Source organism: Homalodisca vitripennis, chromosome 1 (genome assembly GCF_021130785.1).
Source record: "Homalodisca vitripennis isolate AUS2020 chromosome 1, UT_GWSS_2.1, whole genome shotgun sequence".
NCBI classification, from domain to species: Eukaryota; Metazoa; Arthropoda; class Insecta; order Hemiptera; family Cicadellidae; genus Homalodisca; species Homalodisca vitripennis.
This window is the reverse complement of record NC_060207.1, coordinates 13,064,089-13,086,369: the sequence shown is the minus strand read 5'-3', so window position 1 is coordinate 13,086,369 and position 22,281 is coordinate 13,064,089. Positions and strand designations below refer to the sequence as shown.

At 37.9% G+C, this 22,281-nt stretch overlaps 1 protein-coding gene across 1 annotated transcript in view; it reads left to right on the top strand.

Annotated features, from left to right (window-relative positions):
• Window positions 1-22,281, top strand: part of LOC124357395 (BTB/POZ domain-containing protein kctd15) — an 81,437-nt gene that overhangs the window by 20,985 nt on the left and 38,171 nt on the right. Inside the window, exons 2-3 of the mRNA XM_046809156.1 lie at window positions 18,171-18,260; window positions 21,589-21,783. Coding sequence (XP_046665112.1) covers window positions 18,232-18,260; window positions 21,589-21,783 — 224 coding nt within the window. The 5' untranslated portion in view covers window positions 18,171-18,231. The remainder of the gene's footprint in view (window positions 1-18,170; window positions 18,261-21,588; window positions 21,784-22,281) is intronic.

Sequence of the window (22,281 nt, the reverse complement as noted above, 5' to 3'; positions counted from 1 at the left end):
CCCGGGCCACTTTGTCTGCCCACTTGTCTGCTACATCCGCCTGATCACCCTGGGTCGTGCACCGAGTATATAAACACCTCCGAGCACTCGCCTCCTCCCCGGGCCACTTTGTCTGCCCACTTGTCTGCTACATCCACCTGATCACCCTGGGTCGTGCACCGAGTATATAAACATCTCCGAGCACTGGCCTCCTCCCCCGGGCCACAAATTATGGACACATTTGAGAAAAGTCTGTTGCTCTAGAGTTCTGCAAGGAAACCAGGTCAACCTTTTCTCTCAACTTCCAAGATCATATTTCTAGCCAAATTCTTGACGTGTTTGCAGAGTTAAAGCAGTTTGAACCAATAGGATCCACAGGTATTGTAGACGGTGTCTGCGTTGTTAAATGGTTTGGATGGAACACTACCGTTCTGCTTAGAACCGGGACAGGTTCGGTTTACACGGGAGCGTTCCCGGGGCGCTAAAAATAAAGCAAACCATTCCCGCATAATGTATCAATCCAGATGTATCGGCCCCGTGCTATAACCATTAGCATGTCAAGCAGGCGATAGTCTGGTGTGCGTTGCACCGGAACATATTAATGGTGCATTGCGACGCGATCAGACAGCGATTTTCGTTTAGCAGCAAGCTAGTAGTCAGTTGACACCACGGTCACCGGTCACCGGCCGCACCGGTAGCCGGTAGTGACCGGTCCACTCTGGTCGCCCTAGTGACATTTAATACTTGCGTCACCGTGGTCCTCCCATACAATAAATCCCGAGCGGTAATTATACCAATGGACGCGCTGCTTGAAAGCGAGACCAATGCACAGTGAAGTTCTTTGCTCAGTATTTATGAATGTATTTGTTTTGTGTTGTAACTGTTACTACACCTGCCTGTATTATTTTGCGTAGAAATGTCACGTTAAACTTGTATCATATGTGAATCTCTGCTGCAGTTTGAAATATTATCTTATCTGACTCCCAAACTCCAAAAACTATGTAATGGTATTATAATAATTTTGATTGATTAAATTCAAGTATTATCTTCCTTCTAATAACAAAAATGGAAGTCTTTATTTCGTACATTTTGAAACAACTTACGACAGTTTGTTTAAAATTTTTTTGACGATGGATGATTGATTGCGTGTGGATTGGTCGGTAGACCAACCGATCAATCCTAATTAGGCTAATTTGGTTACCGATTGTAGATAATGAACTAACAAGGAAACATTAAGTATCAAACAGATTAGAGAATTGCAATAAACCAACGCAGAGTCACAGTATTTTTTTAAGAAGTTCATCTAGAAGGTTCACCTCCGTTTCCTCCCTTTTTGCCGCTATCTTGTCTCTGCCGTGACGATCGCCATTTACTATTGGCCTCTGGTCAGTTCTATGTGGTTGGTCGGTGATTGCAGACCTATTATGAACTGTATTATGTAATTAAATTTAAATTATTAGTGTTGTGCTTTTAATCGTTTAAACTAACTGTCGAAAGTTGTTTCAAAATGTACGAAATAAAGACTTCTCATTTTTTTTTTTATTTAGGAGGAAGATAATACTTGAATTTAATCAATCAAAAATATTAATACTATTACATAGTTTTTGGAGTTTGGGAGTCAGATAAGATATTATATAAAACTGCAGCAGAGATTCACGTATGATACAAGTTTAACGTGACATTTCTACGCAAAATAATACAGGCAGGTGTAGTAACAGTTACAACAGAAAACAAATACAAATGCAAACTTTAGTTATGTTGAATGCAGGTAACACACAACATGGGGGTTGTCATTATTGAGTTATTCAGTCATTCAGAAAGCTCTGGTATGATTTATTTATCTTAACTTAGTTTCTAATTAGGTGTTCGGTTAGTTATTCACCTGAGGAAGGGATGAGATTGCAAATTTCGAAACGTAGTTTTACTGATTTTTTTGTATAACTGAACGATGGCAAATGGAAAAATCATAATGATCGTTCAAAATTTGTATGTGTAGTTATATAACGCTCTAGCCCGGAACCGTTCCATAATACTTGAGGTTAGGCTCAGATGATTTTGTGTTACTGCGCAAAAATTCCATGCCCAAACGGGATTCGAGTCGGTGTTACTGGGGTGGTAACTAGACTTCCAATCGTCTAGTTAAAACTTGAAGGCTTCACTTTTGATATGAAAAGTCAATCTCGTAGCCATAATGTGTGTTGGGAGTTCCGATAGCCGAGCGGTCTAAGTCGTTGGACTTTGGGTATGAGTTCAAATCCTGTATGTGACCGTTGCACTTTTTATCAGTACAATCAACCTTGTACTGTATCGACTCTCCCCCTTATTCTGTTTGATAAGATCCTCGCACAGACCAGTGGTCAATGAGGACGGACAGAATAAGGCTTAAAAGGGGATCGGCCTCTCCTTAAAAAAAATATATATTGCGTCAATAATTATTACTTCTCAATTTTTACGACCGATATCATAAGTAGGTGTAGGCGTTTCGTCTGGACATAGTGATAAAGATAAAGACTTTCGCAGGACTAATAAATGACTGCCACACCATAACAATATTTGAATTTTGTTTAGAACAAGGAAACTTTATTTAAGCGGTTCACTATGTTGTACAAAAAATTGTACCACAATTATTGGATTTTTCTCTCAGATAATGTTTTGCAGGGAGTGGCTGTTTCGAAAATGTTGAGTCGATTACGCCCCCACCCTTTGAACTACTGCACCTACAGACCTAAAAAAAAAATTGACCTAAAAAAAACATTTCTTTTTATATCTGTGACTGAATCAGACCTAGATTTTCAAACATACTGGAAGTTTTGATACATAAATTAATTTTATTTAAACAGTCAGTGACAACAAATTAATAACTGCTTTTCTGTGTGTCTTGTTAATATTTTCATTATATGTTCTACCCGAAGAAACTAATGCATTTGGATGTAGACAAATACAACTTGAATGTTTAAGACTACCCAGATTTGTTGGCCGCTCTTAATTATATTTCCAGAAAAGGTGCTTCAGATTTCTTAAAAGGGAGTAAGCTATCATATATCCTCTATAATTTGCCATCTACGTAACAAAATGAAGACAATTAATTATTGTTGAGAGAAAAAGGTACATACAAATGTTATATTACCCTTTATTTAACAATTTCGTGTAAACTAAGTGCAATCTATTTGGTGAAGACAAATGAATTTGTAGCGGAATGTTTGCCAGTAAATATTAAGTTTCATATTCATTGCTCGCTCCGGATAAAAGTGTGATATTTTCATTTCTGATGAAGTGCCATTGTTTTAAATGTACACACTGCGCTACGCATTGTCAAAAGCTTTGCATATATTTACCTGCGCTCGTCGGACACGAATTGGAAAACATCGAAGGCAAAGATCAAATTTCAAAATACAGAGAAGTAATTTAGACTATTCAGTGATGTAATTGCACTCATATTTTTAGAATACTCTTTTTCATCATCATCATCGTCAGACGTTTCCGTTCTCACGGGTCGTCATACACAGCCTCCTCCACTTTAGTCTATCGTTCCAGGTCTCCTCTTCATCCACCTGTATTTTCTGTAGTCCCCTTCTCTCTATGTCTTTCCACACTTGGTCCTCCCATCTTCCTCTCGGTCTTCCTCTTGGTCTTCTTCCTCCTTCCTCCTTCTCCAGTGCTATTCTAGGCATTCTATTATCTCCCATCCTCTTCACATGCCCCATCCACTGTATTCTTCTTCCTTCCATTGTCTCTTGCAGTGAAACTACCTTCAATCTTTCTCTAGTTATTTCGTTCCTTATTCTATCTCTTCTTGTAGTCTTCTCTATCCCTCTTAAAAATCTCATTTCTGCAGCTTGCAATCTGCTTAAATCATTTTTTAGTCCACGTCCACGTCTCTGCTCCATATAATAAAATTGGTTGGAAATAAGATTTATACATCAATACTTTTGATTCTTTCCCAATGTTCCAACTCCACACAATTTTCTTTACCATATTGAAAAAACTTTTTGAAAAAATACTCTTTTTATGCGTACATAATTATTGTGTACATAATAAATTAAATTAATATAACGTTGTTTTAGAGAAATTACAATTAACACACTTCTTCAAAAACGTTTGAAATGTCACCATCGCGTGTTTTTAAAATGGATCGCCATTAAACTCAAACCCCTGTCCTCTGACGTTGTATGGTAGTGGACTAGTTATTATTGAAAATTAAATTTGTCAAAAACAAAGCCTTTCCGTGCTTTCAGAAAACAAATTTCCAGGAGAAAACAAACACAAAGCCGGCGAGCGCGATGACAGTCGACGTCATCAAACTGCAACGTTTCGCGATGACTAATTAAATTACTTTTACAATAATTGTGATGTTTTGGAACATCGACGTTGGGTTGCATAGGATTGTGTCAGTCTCGATATACTCTGCTAGGACAACCTGTAAAATTGGACGCTCGTCGCAGATATTTTCAGTTTTAGCAGTCGTCTATTGGTTCATTACTTAATTAATTTCTCCTTTGAAAGGGTCGCGCAAAAGGCTGCCGGCCGCCGTCATAGTTTATATATGGCCGGGGGAAATGCTAATGCAGGGTCAGCCTTAATTGAGGTGGTTCCCTCCCTCCGAGTGACCCCGTGAGAACACCCTCCTTCTCCCTCGCTCACCTGCACCTACTACACCTACAGGCGAGTTGTGAGTCATCATCCGTCCACAGGCGCTACACTCTTAGCCATATTTGTTCATTAATATTGAGATCATTTTAAGGATCTCAAGCAAGCGCCTTGAGTTCGAAGATATCACTGGTCAATTCTTCAGTTTTGTTAACGATATCCACTTGTTTGGTGGGCAACAGTGGCGACACCAGAAAAATTTAGATTGGATGAAGCAAGCGAAGGCCTACCTACTAGGCCGTCCCTTAGAAGAAGAAGAAGGGCTTACCTTCAGCCAGGCTGTGAGTATAGTTTGGTCTCAAAAGGAAAGAAAACAGAAGACAGAATAAAGAACGAACAAGAAAGACAGTATCTTCTCTTAAAGAACAAGAAGGACAGTGTAAATAGTCCTTTGCAGGTCAGTCGGAAGTCAGTTTTGTCACAACTGTTATATTATGAATGTATTCTATTCTTGTAGGATTTACGTGTATTACATAACTCTAAAATCGAGTAAGATATAAAAATATTGTTTGTAACAAAACGTTTAGGAAATGTTAAAAGCATTTTTGCACACCTTTTTCTTTTTTGTGTAGGTTCATAAATAACGGTGTTGGGAATTTTTTATAGTTGACTGTCCGCCGCATTGAAGCGAAATGGAGTAATAAGCTATCCGACGAGCTTAGCAGAGATATTTACAAGGTTAATTCTTGTACCACGTTTCAACTTAAATCTTTTGGGACAGTTATAATTTCTACAAGCCGCGTATGTAGCATTTTGAACGGGCGTTGGGTTTGTACTCTGAGGGCGTGTTCTTTGAAGTTTTTGGTAAGTGGTACCATGAAAACAATTGACATTGTATACAAAATCTACCTAATAAAAAAAAATACAATAAAGAACTTTCAACACTACCGTGTATAATCTACCAACACACGAAAGATGGGTAGATTACCTTACTCTTCTACAATTACGACCACTACTTGAGTTCTTATGACAATCTCATAGAACCTAGTCGAGATCTCCTTACTTGTGGCTAACGAAGTTCCGAAATCTAAAGGTGCTGAAAAGATGGTGTTTTTGACCTAGAAAGTGAACTTTTGAAGTGGTCTTGGTGATTGGCTATCCCGAACTTGACTAATCTCCCAGCGTACAAACAACTTAACACACTAGCTCCACATGCCATCCAGTATACAGGTATATGACACTTATACCTCTGTGTCGATCATCTTAGATCTGGTTCCTACTTCGTCGCTTAACTACACTTGACATCTCTATCTACAAGGAAGTTATGATTTTTCATTGAATACGTTCTTAAGTGGTTTGCAAACAAACAGGTGACTGGAAGGTACACTTACATCATAACCCGATAATGTCCTACTTTAATCTTTTAAAACATTACGCTCCCTTTTCTGAGTTTACTGTAGTTTTTAATGTGCTATAAAGTGTATTGAATTTTCTCCGCCCCCATAACATCCTCCCTCTGTGCCCAGGGTGACTGTGTTGATGAGATGTGTCGCAATTATTGTACAATAAAATCGTCGCTTGAAGCCCAATGGGACGTCATGTGATTTCTATATTAGAGTGTAACTATGTTACCACGTTAATTATTTACTTTATTTTAAATTTTATCATTTACACAGTTTGTTAATATATGAGTTGTTCCTTATAGCGAAATAACTCGAGATTCTAATTATGTTTAGATAAAAACTGAATACCTTGACAGTTACATTGTAATTTTAATAATTTCAATTAAATATTCTTAAAAATTTCAAATATCTAGTAAATTTCTAAATAAGCCTAATCTAGGATTTTTATTAAATTTACATATATAATTAATTTGTTTTAGACGTATTAAATTATACCATTACGAAGTTGATTGTATTTTAATACATAATATAAATTTAATGGTTCGAACTATATTATAGATTATTTGCATATTTTATAAATATCTAATTGTCTATAAGTAATAAGTCAATTATACACCTCGAACTAAGATTTAAAAAAAATCATGTTTGAATAAAACACCTTTTTTGGTGAAAGATTTTTAAATCAAAAGCTTTTCGAACAAGCAAATTTTTCTGGGAATACAGTACAATACCAGTTGTAACATGGTGGTTACTTTACTAGAGCTTGTGAAATATATGTAGTGGATCTTCATGGGATTATAAGGAATTATTCAAAAGGTTTCCCTTAAATACAATAGAATGGACGTAGACTACTATTAACTCCTACGCCAAATTACAAACTACTTGAGAACACTAATTTAAATAAATAAAACGTCCAAGAAACGTAAAAAACCGCGTCCATGTGATAATTTGGTCTGTGGGGGTCCTGCAGTGGTTGATCTTGGAACCGTTACTTTTTTATCGTATATGTAAATAAACTTGGAAATTATGTAAAATGAAATATTCAATTTCTAAATTTCAGTCGTTTTTTCAAAATGCTGACGTACTATTGTTTTAGTCTCATGCCCCCTTCCAGGTAATGCAGGAAGTGCCTTGGACCACCTCATTAATGGTTTGTAATCAATGATTTCAATTATATGTTAATAAAACAAACATTCTCAATTTTAGCGTTCTGAGATAGTTCCACGAAATATTTAACTGCAATGAAAATTATCTTTGTATTTTAAGATTAAGATTAAACGATGATAGTATTTTAAAACTATACATACATTATACCTATGCTCGAAATATTGCATTATGTGAATGAACAATAATGTATTATATTATCTTAATAACTGTCACGCGTGTAGTGAAATAAAACAGCAAACCCCGATTAGTTTTGAGGAGAATAATCTACATTTATCTAATCTGTCGTTGATGTGGTGTCGGTTCAACTCGAGGGTAACCCAAATCTTTATCGCACCATCAAACACAATCAAGATTGACCCACCAACCATTATTGTTTGACTCAATCAATGTATTACCGTATCTGCTGTCTCTAGTTACTCAATTATAGTAACCTGTTATGCAACCAATATTGTTGAGTTCTAGACAGGGGCTAAAGTAGCGGACTCGAGGGTAAACCTAATCTTTATCGCACCATCAAACACAATCATGATTGACCCACCGACCACTATTGTTTGACTTAATCAATGTATTACCTTATCTGTTGTCTTCTGTTACTCATTATAGTACACTCCATTATAGTAACTTGTGATTTAACCAATATAGTCGAGTTTATGTGTTAGAAATAATATGGTTAATATTACTGAACAGCCTTCAGCCTTATAAATTATTCTATTAAATAATCACTTTAATTTTTATTATTTAAAAACAACTTTTGGTCAGGAATAAGCCCTCGTTTAGGAGAATGTAATTTATCTCCCGTTTCAGTGCTAACCTAATATTAAATAGAAGCTTCTTTCTGGTAGGATTTTCTGTATTGAATGACCATAAGAAACGAAATCGCTAAAACCTTATATAACAGATTCCATAAACTAATTGATTTGCTGATAATAATGATAAAATTTACCATTGTTGTACTTGAATAGGTTTATTTAGAATTTTAATTTTTTACAAGAATCGAATCTTATAAAACGTTATCGTTAACTGGGGGATTAGAGAGTGTTATAATTAGCTTCATATAATCATTTTGAACTATTTTGTGTTACGTATTCTCATACAATACGTTCGGAGCAAATTTGACTATAAAATATACAATTGTAGTAAAATGTACAGTAATAAAACAAAATTCCAATACAACACATTATCAATTGAGGATCATTAACTTGTGGGAATGACCCTTTTAGACCTCAGCAAGGCCTTCGATAGAATTTCTCATGGTGTCCTTTTGAAAAAGCTTGAATATTACGGAATAAATAACGAGCAATTACAATTTTTTCAGACGTATCTGTGTGGCAGATTGCACATGGTATCGGTTGGAAATCAGATTTCATCTGCTAAGGAGGTTCTTGCTGGAGTTCCATAGGGTTCTGTCCTAGGTCCTTTGCTATTTGTACTATATACTAATGACTTGCCTGTTAATTTAAATTGTGGTACCATACTGTACGCAGACGACACCTCTATCTTAGTAAATGGAAATTGTTTAAATAAAGTGCTCAATCAAACTAATAGAGTAATTAACACAGCCAATGTATGGTTTGATTCTAACTATCTTAAAATAAATGAAAGTAAAACGGAACATATAGTGTTTACTTTAAGACAAATGCAGATAGATAGTAAAATGACAAAGCCAATAAAACTCTTAGGTGTCACTATTGATCAGAAGCTTTTATGGGAGGATCATACAAACAACTTAATCTCTAAATTGGCACGTGTTTGTTTTTTATTGAGAAAGTTAAAGACCTGTGTAAGCCAAGAGTTGATGAAAATGTCATACTTTAGTTTTTTTCATGCTCATTTATTGTATTCAAATATTTTGTGGGGAGGTAGTACTGGTGCGGAAAGAGTTTTTTTATGGCAAAAAAAGGCAATAAGAATCCTTTTTAGTTTAGGGTTTAGGGGGTAGTTGTAAGGCTTATTTTTCTACTCATAATATAATGACTGTACCTTGTATTTTCATTTTTCAAAATTTAATTTATGTAAAAGAGAATATTAATGACTTCCTCTGTTTTAATGGTATGCATAGTTATCAAACAAGAAATGTAAACAACTTAGTCCTGCCTATTCCTAGACTAGAAAAATATGTGAAGAGTCATAAATATTTACAAATAAAATTTTTTAACAAACTCCCTGAATCCTTATTATAATATCCCCTGAGATTATTAGATTTTAATCCATTTAAGAGGCAGGTTTCTAGTTGGCTGTCAAGTCGTGCATTTTACTCCATAAGAGAATTTTTAGAATATAATATTAGTGACAGTTAGGATCAGCACAGCACTGCCGCGAGTATATAGGAGGCTGAGCGCGAGGGTCGCCCCTAGCTATAAAGTGATAATGCAGTATATTACTGAGCGACGGTAGAGCTCACTGGTGTACGGGTGGCCTCCGCGATTATTCACACGTCTATTGGCGCACTACTATTCAGCACACAATCGGTCAGATGAACTAACCGGTTAGTCTGTGTTTGAACTAACTACGCCCTGTAGGATCAGCACTGCACTGCCGCGAGTATATAGGAGGCTGAGCGCGAGGCGAGGGTCGCCCCTAGCTATAAAATGATAATGCAGTACCTATATTACTGAGCGACGGTAGAGCTCACTGGTGTACGGGTGGCCTCCGCGTTTATTCACACGACTACTGGCGCACTACCATTCAGCTCACAATCGGTCAGAGGAACTAACCGGTTAGTCTGTGTTTGAACTAACTACGCCCTGTAGGATCAGCACTGCACTGCCGCGAGTATATAGGAGGCTGAGCGCGAGGCGAGGGTCGCCCCTAGCTATAAAATGATAATGCAGTATATTACTGAGCGACGGTAGAGCTCACTGGTGTACGGGTGGCCTCCGCGTTTATTCACACGACTACTGGCGCACTACCATTCAGCTCACAATCGGTCAGAGGAACTAACCGGTTAGTCTGTGTTTGAATTAACTACGCCCTGTAGGATCAGCACTGCACTGCCGCGAGTATATAGGAGGCTGAGCGCGAGGCGAGGGTCGCCCCTAGCTATAAAATGATAATGCAGTACCTATATTACTGAGCGACGGTAGAGCTCACTGGTGTACGGGTGGCCTCCGCGATTATTCACACGACTACTGACGCGCTACCATTCAGCACACAATCGGTCAGATGAAGTAACCGGTTAGTCTGTGTTTGAACTAACTACGCCCTGTAGGATCAGCACTGCACTGCCGCGAGTATATAGGAGGCTGAGCGCGAGGCGAGGGTCGCCCCTAGCTATAAAATGATAATGCAGTATATTACTGAGCGACGCGACGGTAGAGCTCACTGGTGTACGGGTGGCCTCCGCGATTATTCACACGACTACTGACGCGCTACCATTCAGCACACAATCGGTCAGATGAAGTAACCGGTTAGTCTGTGTTTGAACTAACTACGCCCTGTAGGATCAGCACTGCACTGCCGCGAGTATATAGGAGGCTGAGCGCGAGGCTCGCCCCTAGCTATAAAATGATAATGCAGTACCTATATTACTGAGCGACGCGACGGTAGAGCTCACTGGTGTACGGGTGGCCTCCGCGATTATTCACACGACTACTGACGCGCTACCATTCAGCTCACAATCGGTCAGATGAACTAACCGGTTAGTCTGTGTTTGAACTAACTACGCCCTGTAGGATCAGCACTGCACTGCCGCGAGTATATAGGAGGCTGAGCGCGAGGCGAGGGTCGCCCCTAGCTATAAAATGATAATGCAGTATATTACTGAGCGACGGTAGAGCTCACTGGTGTACGGGTGGCCTCCGCGATTATTCACACGACTACTGACGCGCTACCATTCAGCACACAATCGCTAGCGTTATGAAAACTCCATTCTATTCGTATGAATGACCCAAAACCTTTTTCAACAGTTCTCAACTACTACAGTCCGAATGTGTGCATTTTTCGTGCGTTTTGTTAATCGTCCACTGAAATCAAAAATTGTACAATATATAAAAAAATAAACAACTCTGTTATTTTAAACAAATTCTTCTTTATATACTGTCGATTTTTAAATTTTGCTTCAGAGGAATCCTCTGACTTAATTGGTTTTTTTTGTAGAATTGGATAAACTGTATATAAATTTATGTTATGTTATGTTAAAATGCTAGCTATTGTATAGTTTCCCATGTGTATTTAACCACAACATGTAATTTTACTACCACAAATTACTTTGGCATTAAGTAAATTGTCTGTTTAGTAAATGAAGTACGCTTAAAAACTCACTCTTCAAGATTATAATAAATATTACATTATGACCGAACATTAAATTCCCGAGGTTTCATCACGAATTAAGTTAATGCCTGGAAATTGCTTGTTTGATAATATGTTAATTACAATGGAAATAAGTATTATTTAGCAGCCCAACGATATGTATAAAAATGTCCAATATTGCAAATCCAACAAGTACAGTAATCGAGATTAAAATGTGGAGCGAGCAGGTATGTCCCCTAGACCTAGGGGATATAAACTTTTGGATGGTGATGCCCAATTACAGCGCTGCTATATAAGTAAGGGCCAAGTGTAATAGGGAAGAATAAGTATTACTGAACACGTTTTGTCAGTGTATTAATAATACTAACAGAGATGTAATAGGTGACCAATGATAAAAACATATATAAACGCATTGAACATATGAAACTAGGTGTGTATAACATATCATTGCCATACTATAAACATGTGATACATACTGCTTTAAAACAATCTGTTATTTCTGTAATAATTCAAAAAGACTTTAACGGCATTCACTCTAGAAGTTGCAAGACTGCTACAGTTTGCGTTTTGTTGGTCTAAGATTTTATTTGTATTTAATTTTATAATTACAGTCCTTTAAGACCAACTCGAAGACAGACAATTTTTTATAACACTTCTTTACATTCCTCTACAACAAATTGTAAGAAGTTAAAGTAGATAGATGTATTGGGTATGTTTGTAACCTGATCGACAGGAATTTCAATTTCTTACAGTATGTGTAGGAACTATGCCTTCTGAAATTATATAACGCTTTATAGCTACTTAATTAAAAAAATGAATTATTAACTAAAAATAGTTTTAGATACCTATAGGTTTTTAATAAAATATTACTTAAAACATGTTTATAGATAACAAATTACAACTCCCCAACTGTATTCCAAATACTTGTAAGGTTACTAATTGTATCAAATTCGTGTAATTTTCCTTCCACCGTTTTGCTTTAGGCCTGACCATAAGATGCCCCTAAATTCTATTTCAAATGCTCACATACAACCCGTTGGGAAATGGTAGGAAAAATATGTATTTTTATGTCCTAAGAAAAATTATCTTGAGGAGTTATAACCAAAATGTTTTAAAATGATCATTGTTTTTATCACAGCAACGCGGTATTGCAACCATGAAAGTAATATTATGTAAAACTAGTTAAAAAAAACTCAACCGCTATTGCACCATATGACCTCATTTTGAAGTAACCAACAAAACACTATTAATTTAGGACGTTATGGTCCCGACCCTACAACGCACTGCGCAGTAGAAGCTCGGGGCGCAGCGCATGCGCACTGCTGTGCGTGTTTCAATTACTCGCGATCTGCGCAACGTAAATAACTGAGGTGCGGTTTATTGCAGGTTTACGCGACTCGTAAACGCGGTTATGACCCGTCCACCGATATTCTTTAAGTGCTCTTAACTTCAATTGATTCTTGCTTTTAATTCCGTATTGAGATTTTACGCGTATCACTCTTAACATCCGTTATTTATGACACTATTTGCTCTGCAGTGTGATATGTATCACATCAACATCTAATGGTGTCTGTCTTCGTGTCCGGGTTACTCAGTAACGTAAACACTACTGGGCCGATTGTACTGAAATTTTACATGGACATAGTAACAACACTTCTTATTTCAACCTTTTCTGCAACCGCTGTTGAGCACAGAGTAAAAAAATATCCAGATAAGACAATCAAGGTGTATAAATAAACTTAACTGTACATTTTAGCGAATATTAAATATGCAGTGCTTGGTCAGTACTATAATACAGATAGCAAAAATAAAACTACTATCTCAATTTTACCATACATTTAAAGACTATTATAAAACCCATCTTAGTTGTCATTTGACAGAGGTAGGCTCCTTAGACTTGTGCCTGTACATATATATATTCTTGAGCGGGGAAACAAAGCATATCAACTATGACACATACAAAATTCTAAGACCGGAGTAGATTACAATATCCATAAATATTATGCGCGTGTTGACGTTAATTTCTTGATCGTGGCAACAAGGCAAACCTAACATCGACGTCGGTGTAAAAATTTCATTGTACAGAAGTGTTCGTGTACGTGTAAAGCCTACAAAATTGCGTGCAAAACCGCGAGTAACTGCTAGTTATAATATAATGTAAATTATGGGTTCGGCTTTTATTCAATTGTCACTTTTCTTCAGTATTTTCAGCGTTAATGTTGTTGTAATGTTACTCTCACAATATATTTTCAGAAAGCTGGAAAGCTGTTGTCCACTAGTAGACAGCTAATTTTAGTTGTATTACAATACACCTTTTCGTTAAATCAATACGGGAATTTCCCCCAATCGCTAAAGTAAGAAATTGGTTATCAGCCACTCTAGTTTTGGAGGGGGGGGGGAACAGGAGTGTATCAAAATGATTAAAAATGATAAACGATCATTTTTTAGATCAGTCTGTTTAGCCTGACACAATGTAAAACTAATCGTAGTATGTGTAAATACAAGTTGAAAACGCTATATGGTGCTTTAAAAAGACCGGCTAATAGGTTGAAAATATCGAATTTTAGGTTCTTTATCTCGTTGGCAGTTATATCACTACCCTGTTATAAAACATCTTTGTGAAATGTTTGAACAGTTTGTCAATTTTCGTGCAACTTGTACATACTCGTATTATTCCGATGCGGAAAATGATTCTCAGAATAATTGTTTTTACCAGACTGCCCTTTATTTGTATACAAGCCTTTCAAAAGGGTGTGAAATCAATTCAATTCAGGACATCCGCTTGTGGCATATATTTGTTTTAGGTTTTTTTCAAGTTGGTCAGGTGGTTAATCCTACATAATTACATACATAGGAGTACAGACTTCAGATCAACCTTTGAGTGTAGGGTACAAAGAACATTATATATTACCCCAAAAAATTAATATTTGTATGACACTTATATTTTAACACTACTCTGTATTAAAACATCATTGTGAAATGTTTTAATAGTTTGTCAATTTTCGTGCACTTGTACAGTACAATTATCGCGTAAAGTTAGTGTGTATACAGACACAATAGTGATGCTTTCACACAAAAATTAGATATAATATTATATAATTATGTATATTTCCCGTTGCGGAAAATTATTCTCAGAATAATTATTGTTTTTACCAGACAGCCCTTTATTTGCATAGAAGCCCTTCAAAAGGGTGTGAAATCAATTCAATTCGGGACACCAACTTGTGGCATATATTTTGTTTAGGTTTTTTCCGTATACATAGGAGCGCAGACTTTAAAATACCTTTTTTGGTATTGGATACAAGGAACATTTATATTACTGAAAAAAATTAATATGTGTACGATAATTATATTTTCCCCTGTGCCGACTGCAAATCGATATTTTCTCTTATAGCACGGTACTCTCATGGTGTCGATCCATCAACGCTGTTTGTTTAGCAACGCCGCTAGAACGCTATCAAAGTCCGACCGGAAACGTTCAAAACTAGAGAGCCAATCTAAACGCGGGTGCGGTACACAGCCGGGCCGGACCGACCAAACATCAAATTAACAAGGCCGTGTTCCCGTCAAACAGCCGGACATATTTGCCAGGCAACAATAGCCGCGGAGCCCGACTGTGCTGGGTACGTGTTTGCACTGGCCCCATCATTAACTTTATGGTCAGATACCGTGCATACGTATCATGTGTAATTTCGGTGATGAGTTGTCTGTTCTGTTCTGTTCTGTTGATCCGACTGGCCAGACGGCGCGGCGGGGCGCGGTGGATCGCTTCGGTAAAACAACTACAGGTCCTGTTGTTTCAGCCCCCTCCCCTCCCCCACGCCATACTCCGTGTTTGCTTAGCGTGTGAGTAAGAAAGTAAACGGAACCGGACGTCCCGCTCTGTGATTTGTTAGGTAGCAAAGTTGCAATTAACGATGGCTGTCGTTCCACGCATCGTTGGCGATTTCAGATACGCCTGGACTCGTATTTCAATCCAAGACGTTTTCTACTGTATTTTTATTTAAATCTTTAGATAATATTACACCATTTCGTAGCACTCTAATTTAATTTCCTTTTCTAATTTGGACTTTACAAATGCCTAATAAACTCAGTAAACTAATTAACTGTTATAATGGATTAATTGTTTACCACAGTTGTTACGCCAAGTTTTGTTTGGAATGTTTTATTTTAAAATTTCAGCTATCTTATGTTAACTTCCCTGGAGACAGTAGAGGAAGAAGAAATTGTTTTAGTTTCTCAACCAGGAATGTTATAAACGTTTAAAATGGGAAATTTGAGCAATTTTGTAATCAGGCCCAAGTAATAGCTATTGAAAATTCATCACTTACGGAAATTACATTTGCTTAATTAAACACAATTTAGGAATATGACTTGTTTTTAACAAAACTTTCCGTAGGAAAATTAAATTTACTATCAATAAAACACGTTTTTTCTCCCGATTTGTTTTGTATGTATCCTACACTGTAAAATTTCATCCCTTATCTTGAGCCATTTACATTAGGCCTGATTATGAGACGCTCTCCTAAATGCTGCTCCAAATGTCTTCTGTTCCTCATTGAATTATTCAACCTCTTTTTAAATTCCTGTCTTCAGAAGAGATGCCGGGAAGGGCTGTGATCAAAATCTTGTTTAACGTTTTGTTTTCATATTTCCAAATGGAAACAGCACCTTTAACGACTTGACGGTCTGGTTTCAGTTTAAAGCGTGGTAAGACGAAAATGTGTTTACTCTAGAATAAACACACATAAACACATTTCGAACACTGTTTCTGCACAAAACTGGTGTTTGTCTACTGCCCCGCTGTAACAGACTTTATAACTAACTCACACATCCCCGACTGAACGGCCGGGAGTCGTACAAGTCATTAATTGCCAGTTTTATTACACTGATTATGTCCGCGGGGGTTTATAGCCCAACGCACCGCAGTTGTACATCCTCAGCTAACGCCATTAGTTATTTACTGCTCAATACTCGTATATTAGAACACATCACCGCCCTGCTGTCATGAGTTTTACTACATCAAGGTCAGCTTTCTCTACGTAAGGTCCGGAAAATAGGGCTCCGTATACTCATCCGCATTTGTGATGTAAATTGTGTTTTTTAACATCAGGGCTGCTTATGCTTGATGTCCGCTTAACCCCTTCAGTGGAAAAGATGTGTCTACAGATGTCCCAACTTTCTTCGTTTTAGGAAGCATAATTTCTGTGTTCCATCATATTTCCCTCCACTATTACGAATGCCGAATTTAAGATTCAATTGAAATATTTTCACTAGTAATCTCCTACTATTGCCAATGGCGTAGTGTAGCGGGTACAACGGTTATCGCAAGATAACCGGTTGAAGCAACGTCGAGCGTGGCTGCTGCTTGGATGGGTAACCGCTGAGGCGATCCTGTCCTTGCAAGCAGCCCGCCTGCCCGGCCGTTGATGGTGGTTCGGAAGTCACCTTGCCGTTGGTCCTCAGGTTAAGTGTTTGAGAGGGCTTCTTAGCCCTAATTTCGCATAGTAAAATAAGAAATCTTTACTTTACTTTGTTTTACTTTACTATTTAATTCGTGACTGTAATTTTCGTGTGAGTAATTTTCCCACAAAACACCTGCTTTACTCTGAGTGCAAAATGGTAGCATATAATTATAGGATAAATCAAATGGGTTATAAAATCCTACTTTAATTAAATAGAATTTTAGATCCTTAGAATATTATTTTACTCAATTAGCGTTAAAACATTTTTTATAAAATCGTTTTTCTTTGAAATTGTTTAAGCAACTGCGATTTTTTTCACGCTAAAAACGTTATTATGCCGTTAGGTACACTCCAAAATATATAGACGAGGCGTACGCGAAGTGAGTAAGAAAGAGCGGTGGTCAACGAATAAAGTTGGTAGAAAGAAGGAAAGGCAATTTGACTGTAGGAAGGGAAGGGAGAGGGGTTGTTTGGACAAGATATCGCCGAGCGCTTGGGGCGCGCAGTGAGGGGTTGGGCACCCCGGGCGTACAACGTTTTCAATATCACGTCCATTGCTCCAGGAATTTTGCAAAGCCATGGAACGATTAAAACAACATGGAGGAACCCCCCGGGGGATCCTCCACCACCCACTTCACCCCCTCCTCCTCAGTAGTCTACCCTTAGACATCACACGGGGTGGCTAATGAACTATGTAACTCTCATTGAAATGTACTAGTAATACTCACTTTACTACTCTGCAAATGTTTTCACTTCTAGGCACCACAATACATAGTCTGCAAATTCATAATAACACTTTACCGTTTTCTTGAAAACGAAAATTTTTAATCTCGATTCCATTTTGTTACAAGATTCATCTAAAATGTTACATAACATAAAAATTTAGACAACGCAATACACTAGACGTTTATCCGAACAAATGCAAACATTATATTGTTTTAATTTAAAACTAAAGTTCAATACGTCTGATCAAGCTGATGTTTATCTAATAATTCCGATTATTGTTGGTAAAGCGTGTAATTGTTCAAACAGTGATTTATATTTTCAACTGGAATTAAATTTCATCATCGGATCGCCACGATTTCAACAGTTTAAACTAATTGTTTATCATCCTTTCCAATCAACAGTCCATAGTTTAGTTCCAATAAAGTGTGGAAAGCAATATTTTTGTATAATTTTAATCTTTGTTAGAAATGTTAAATTTTCAGAAAATGAGTGAAATGCCCAACTGAACGCATATAAAGGTCATATTATAATTTCTTTGTTGTATGTACAATTCCTTAGAATGGTTTTTTTAATTTTGGGTAATTTGTTGTTTCAGGAGGAAATGTGAAGTACGAGAAGCAGAGGTTTTGGAGCCAAAGGATCTGACTTCACGAGCCATGTTTCCCGCCACGCAGATTAAAATGAGGTAATTACATTTCTTACTTTCCCTCCACTACATTTATCTAATGACGTACCCGTTTGATACATTTCCTTTTTCTCGCAACGCCCGACTAAGATCTCGCTTAGAACTGGGCCGTGCTCTTGGCACGGGGAAGATTTACAGCTCCTTGAGGATAAAAGGATTTTGCGAAGCCACGTTTTTGTGCGACCGCGAGATCGTGCTCTCGGGAAATGACATATGCTCGTACATCAGCAGCAGTAGCTCGTGCTGCTAGTAGTCCTCACGACCGTGATAGCAGCGGAGGCACATTCCTGGGCTAAAAGCTCGTTATGTGTGCCCTGCAGCTCGCCCATTAGCGAGGAAAGCGATACCGCTGTCGGTAGCGTCGCGACCCTGGTGCGTACCATCTAATAACCCGGTAGCTCCCCGCGAGGCTACAAACGTCTACAAACATCTACAAACATAGTAAACCTTCCCGCCGCCGCGATGTATAGTAGCAACGCTCAGGCTGCGCTGAGTAACATTTCTCTACTAACAGATCCTCCAATCCAAACTGCTAATACCCGTTAAATCTGCTGATAACGGCTTGCTGTCACTATGATAAACCAAAAAAGCAAAATCGAGTGGTCGCATTTTATTAGTTACATTATCCTTGAAGTTGTTAGTATTTGGTTTAGCTCCAGTTCACCTTCCTGTTAGTGCAGCGTCTGGAATCTGACGCTGTCACAGACGCCTCCTGGAATCTGGAATCCAGATAACCCTAATGGATTCTTGTACTTACAAGTCAGATTGTCCCTGGACGTTGGTTCACTGACTTCGAAGTCAGGAAGGCTTGTCATTGGCCCAATATTGTTAGTTATGTCAGATTACCATTAAAAAATCACACGCTCTTAAAATCAATTATCTCTAAGAGATCACACTATATACTTACTATATACTATCCACTATATACTTACAAGTCAGATTGTCCTTGGAGGTTCACTGGCTTCGAAGTCAGGAAGACTTTAGTCATTGGCCCAATATTGTTATTTATGTCAGATTGCCATTAAGAACAATAATCACTTGCTCTTGAACTCAATTATCTCTAAGCAGGGCCGCATTTACAAATTCGGCGCCCCTAGGCCTACAGACCAAAGAGCGCCCCCCCCCCCCCCAGAGGACTCTGATTACACTGACGTAGAAATCCAGTAAATTTCTTAATTACGTAATTTTGATGAACGATAATTACAATAGTATATATATAGGAGTGTTTTGAATAAATAAAAGCAATGAACCAATGAATGATGAGTCAACGTCGCACCCCGGACCTAGTTGACCTTGGCCCCGCAACTTTTTTCTTTTGTGTACTTTAAAAATTTATGCGCCCCCTAAAATTTTTGCGCCCTAGGCCTGGGCCTAGTGGGCCTATAGGGAAATGCGGCACTGTCTCTAAGACATTGGTTTCCAATACATACTTACAAGTCAGATTGTCCTTGGAGTTTCACTGGCTTCGAAGTCAGGAAGGCTTGTCATTGGCCCAATATTGTTAGTTAAGTCAGATTGCCATTAAAAACAATAATCACTTGTTCTTGAACTCAAATATCTCTAAGAGATCACACTATGTACTTACTATATACTATCCTCTATATACTTACAAGTCAGATTGCTCTTGAAGTTGGGCAACTGCTCTTGAATTCGGGTAGCCTGTGTGAATTATATAGGTGTGGTGCCATTTTTCTCTTTATGATCTTTACGGTATATTAGTCCCTTTATTAGATTTGAAGTGCACTAGTTGAATACAGGGCGGATATGGGGCCGATGATTGTGTGTGGGGAGTCTGCATGCGTGTGTGCGTGTGTGTGATTCTACATGGGCCTAGCCGCAATCATTAATTGCTAATATTAAATCTCTTTATTTTTGAATCTCAGTTTGAGAAGCAATGGGAGAACAAGTTGTGGATTAATAATCTGAACAGTAGTTGGAGCGTTATTTCGTGAAAAATCGTTCCCTTCACGGATGACGTAAGTTTCGGCTGCCATTTTGCCACCCAGACCGCTCTGGGCGCTGACACTGACAGATCACTTGTTGTGCTGAGCGGATAAGATCCTGACTGGCGATAGGCGATGTGTGCTCTGCAGGTCTGTTTGTGTGCCATTCGCCAAGGACAACTGACATTTAACTCGGTTAAATGTTCGACACGGGATTAATTGGAGCGGATATTCGCCGGCAACATCATTTCTCCGGGAGAAACTCGCTCGACACACCGCGGGTCGCGACGTAACGCAACGCAACGAATTAATAAATATCGCACTCTGCGTATCTGCCCACTTATCACACCGTGGGGTTAATGAATTTCCCTGCTAATTTATACAAGCTCCCATCCACCTTGTGTCCAAGAGAACAATAAATTACTGTTGTCACAACCTCGTATAATACTGCTTTCATAAATAATAATTACTCACATTTTCCTGTGTTTCTTCTCTATTCACTATCGTTTAACTGTTTTTAATGTAACACTGTATTAGTTATGTAAAATAATATCTATAGAAATATGTTATTTTAAATTAATATTGGCAAATTTTGAAGCATTGTAATTATGAATACATGTATTATGAAGTAAAATTATTTTTCAAAACAGAATCACAATTATGTATTTATTTGGCCCTACCCTTAGTTAATTTATTGTAAGATAAATTAACAAAAAGTACTTGCTTCACTGGAACTTAAAACTTGGATGTCTCACTTGCCGAGCAAAGTACTCAATTTTTTTAATTTTGTCATTTTTGTTTGGCTGTTTTCTTTACAAGTGACCAATTGTGATTTATTTGGTTACTTTTATCTATTAAAGCATTACTTATCTCTCTGCTCAAATTAGTGCGTTGAAAATTTCCCAAGGAGATTTGGATGAGTTTGTTTCAGATTAGAAATTATCTGTTTGGTGAAACATTTATTTTCAAATTTTTCCCCTTTTTGGGTGGAAAGGAGTGACCAAACTGCATTAACCGATTGTGTTCCTCAGTTTAAAAAGTGTTTTAAATTCCTGTTGCCTTCGGATAGATAAATGTAAACGTAAGGCAACACAGCATTCATGCTTGTTTATTTTTAGAATGACGTAAGCAGGCTTTGCTCATTAAACCGATTACATTTTTGAAGTCCTTTAAGTTGTGGCTACCACTATATTAATGTATTTTAAATGGTATTGCAATACATGTAAATTGTATTATTAGTGGCATTAATGTATTTTAATAGGATAATATATTCACAGATTTAGTTTATTCGAAGCCGTAATGAAATATATCTAACCTTCATTTCTGCAAAGAGATCCAAAGGATAATGTGTTCATCTGATAACGTATATAATGTTATTGTTGCAGCACGTCTCCTGCGACGTCACCGACCATGTCCAACTCGTCGTCACCCACCCCCACCCCGCCCTCCCACCCCCAGCTGAACTACAACCACAAGATCACGGGCATCCCCTGCGTAGCCGCCGCCTCCCGCTACACCGCCCCCGTCCACATCGACGTCGGCGGCACCATCTACACCTCCTCCCTGGAGACCCTTACCAAGTAAGTTGTTGCCTTTATCGTTTATCTGTTGGCGAAATTACTCATTTAAAGGATGGAGAACGTAATCTCGGGTCAGGTCAGAAAATCGACAAGACGTCACTGTTACGTCCATCTCTTTGTAGAAAAACACCAAAAAATACAAAAAGGTTTCAGTTATTATAAGCCTATCGATTACCTTCATTTCGACCACTTTATACCGACCGCCTCTTTAAATCACACGTAGTTATGAGCTTATAAACAGATATGAAGATAAGGTGAATACGTAATAAGCTAGCAGACATTAGTAATATAAATGCTTAGGTAGGGGCCAAATTGCTTCCTACGCTATGTCCATCCCACGTTTAAACTATCCTGACGCCTTTATCCTCTTGGAAACCAGCAATCCAATTAGCTTTGAGGCCATCTTGCTCAAGTCAAAGGTTGGCCAGCCTGGAACTATCGTGCAAACCCGCAGTTAACGACGCTCGCTGGTTTTATAAGATTGTTTAACTTTCTAAC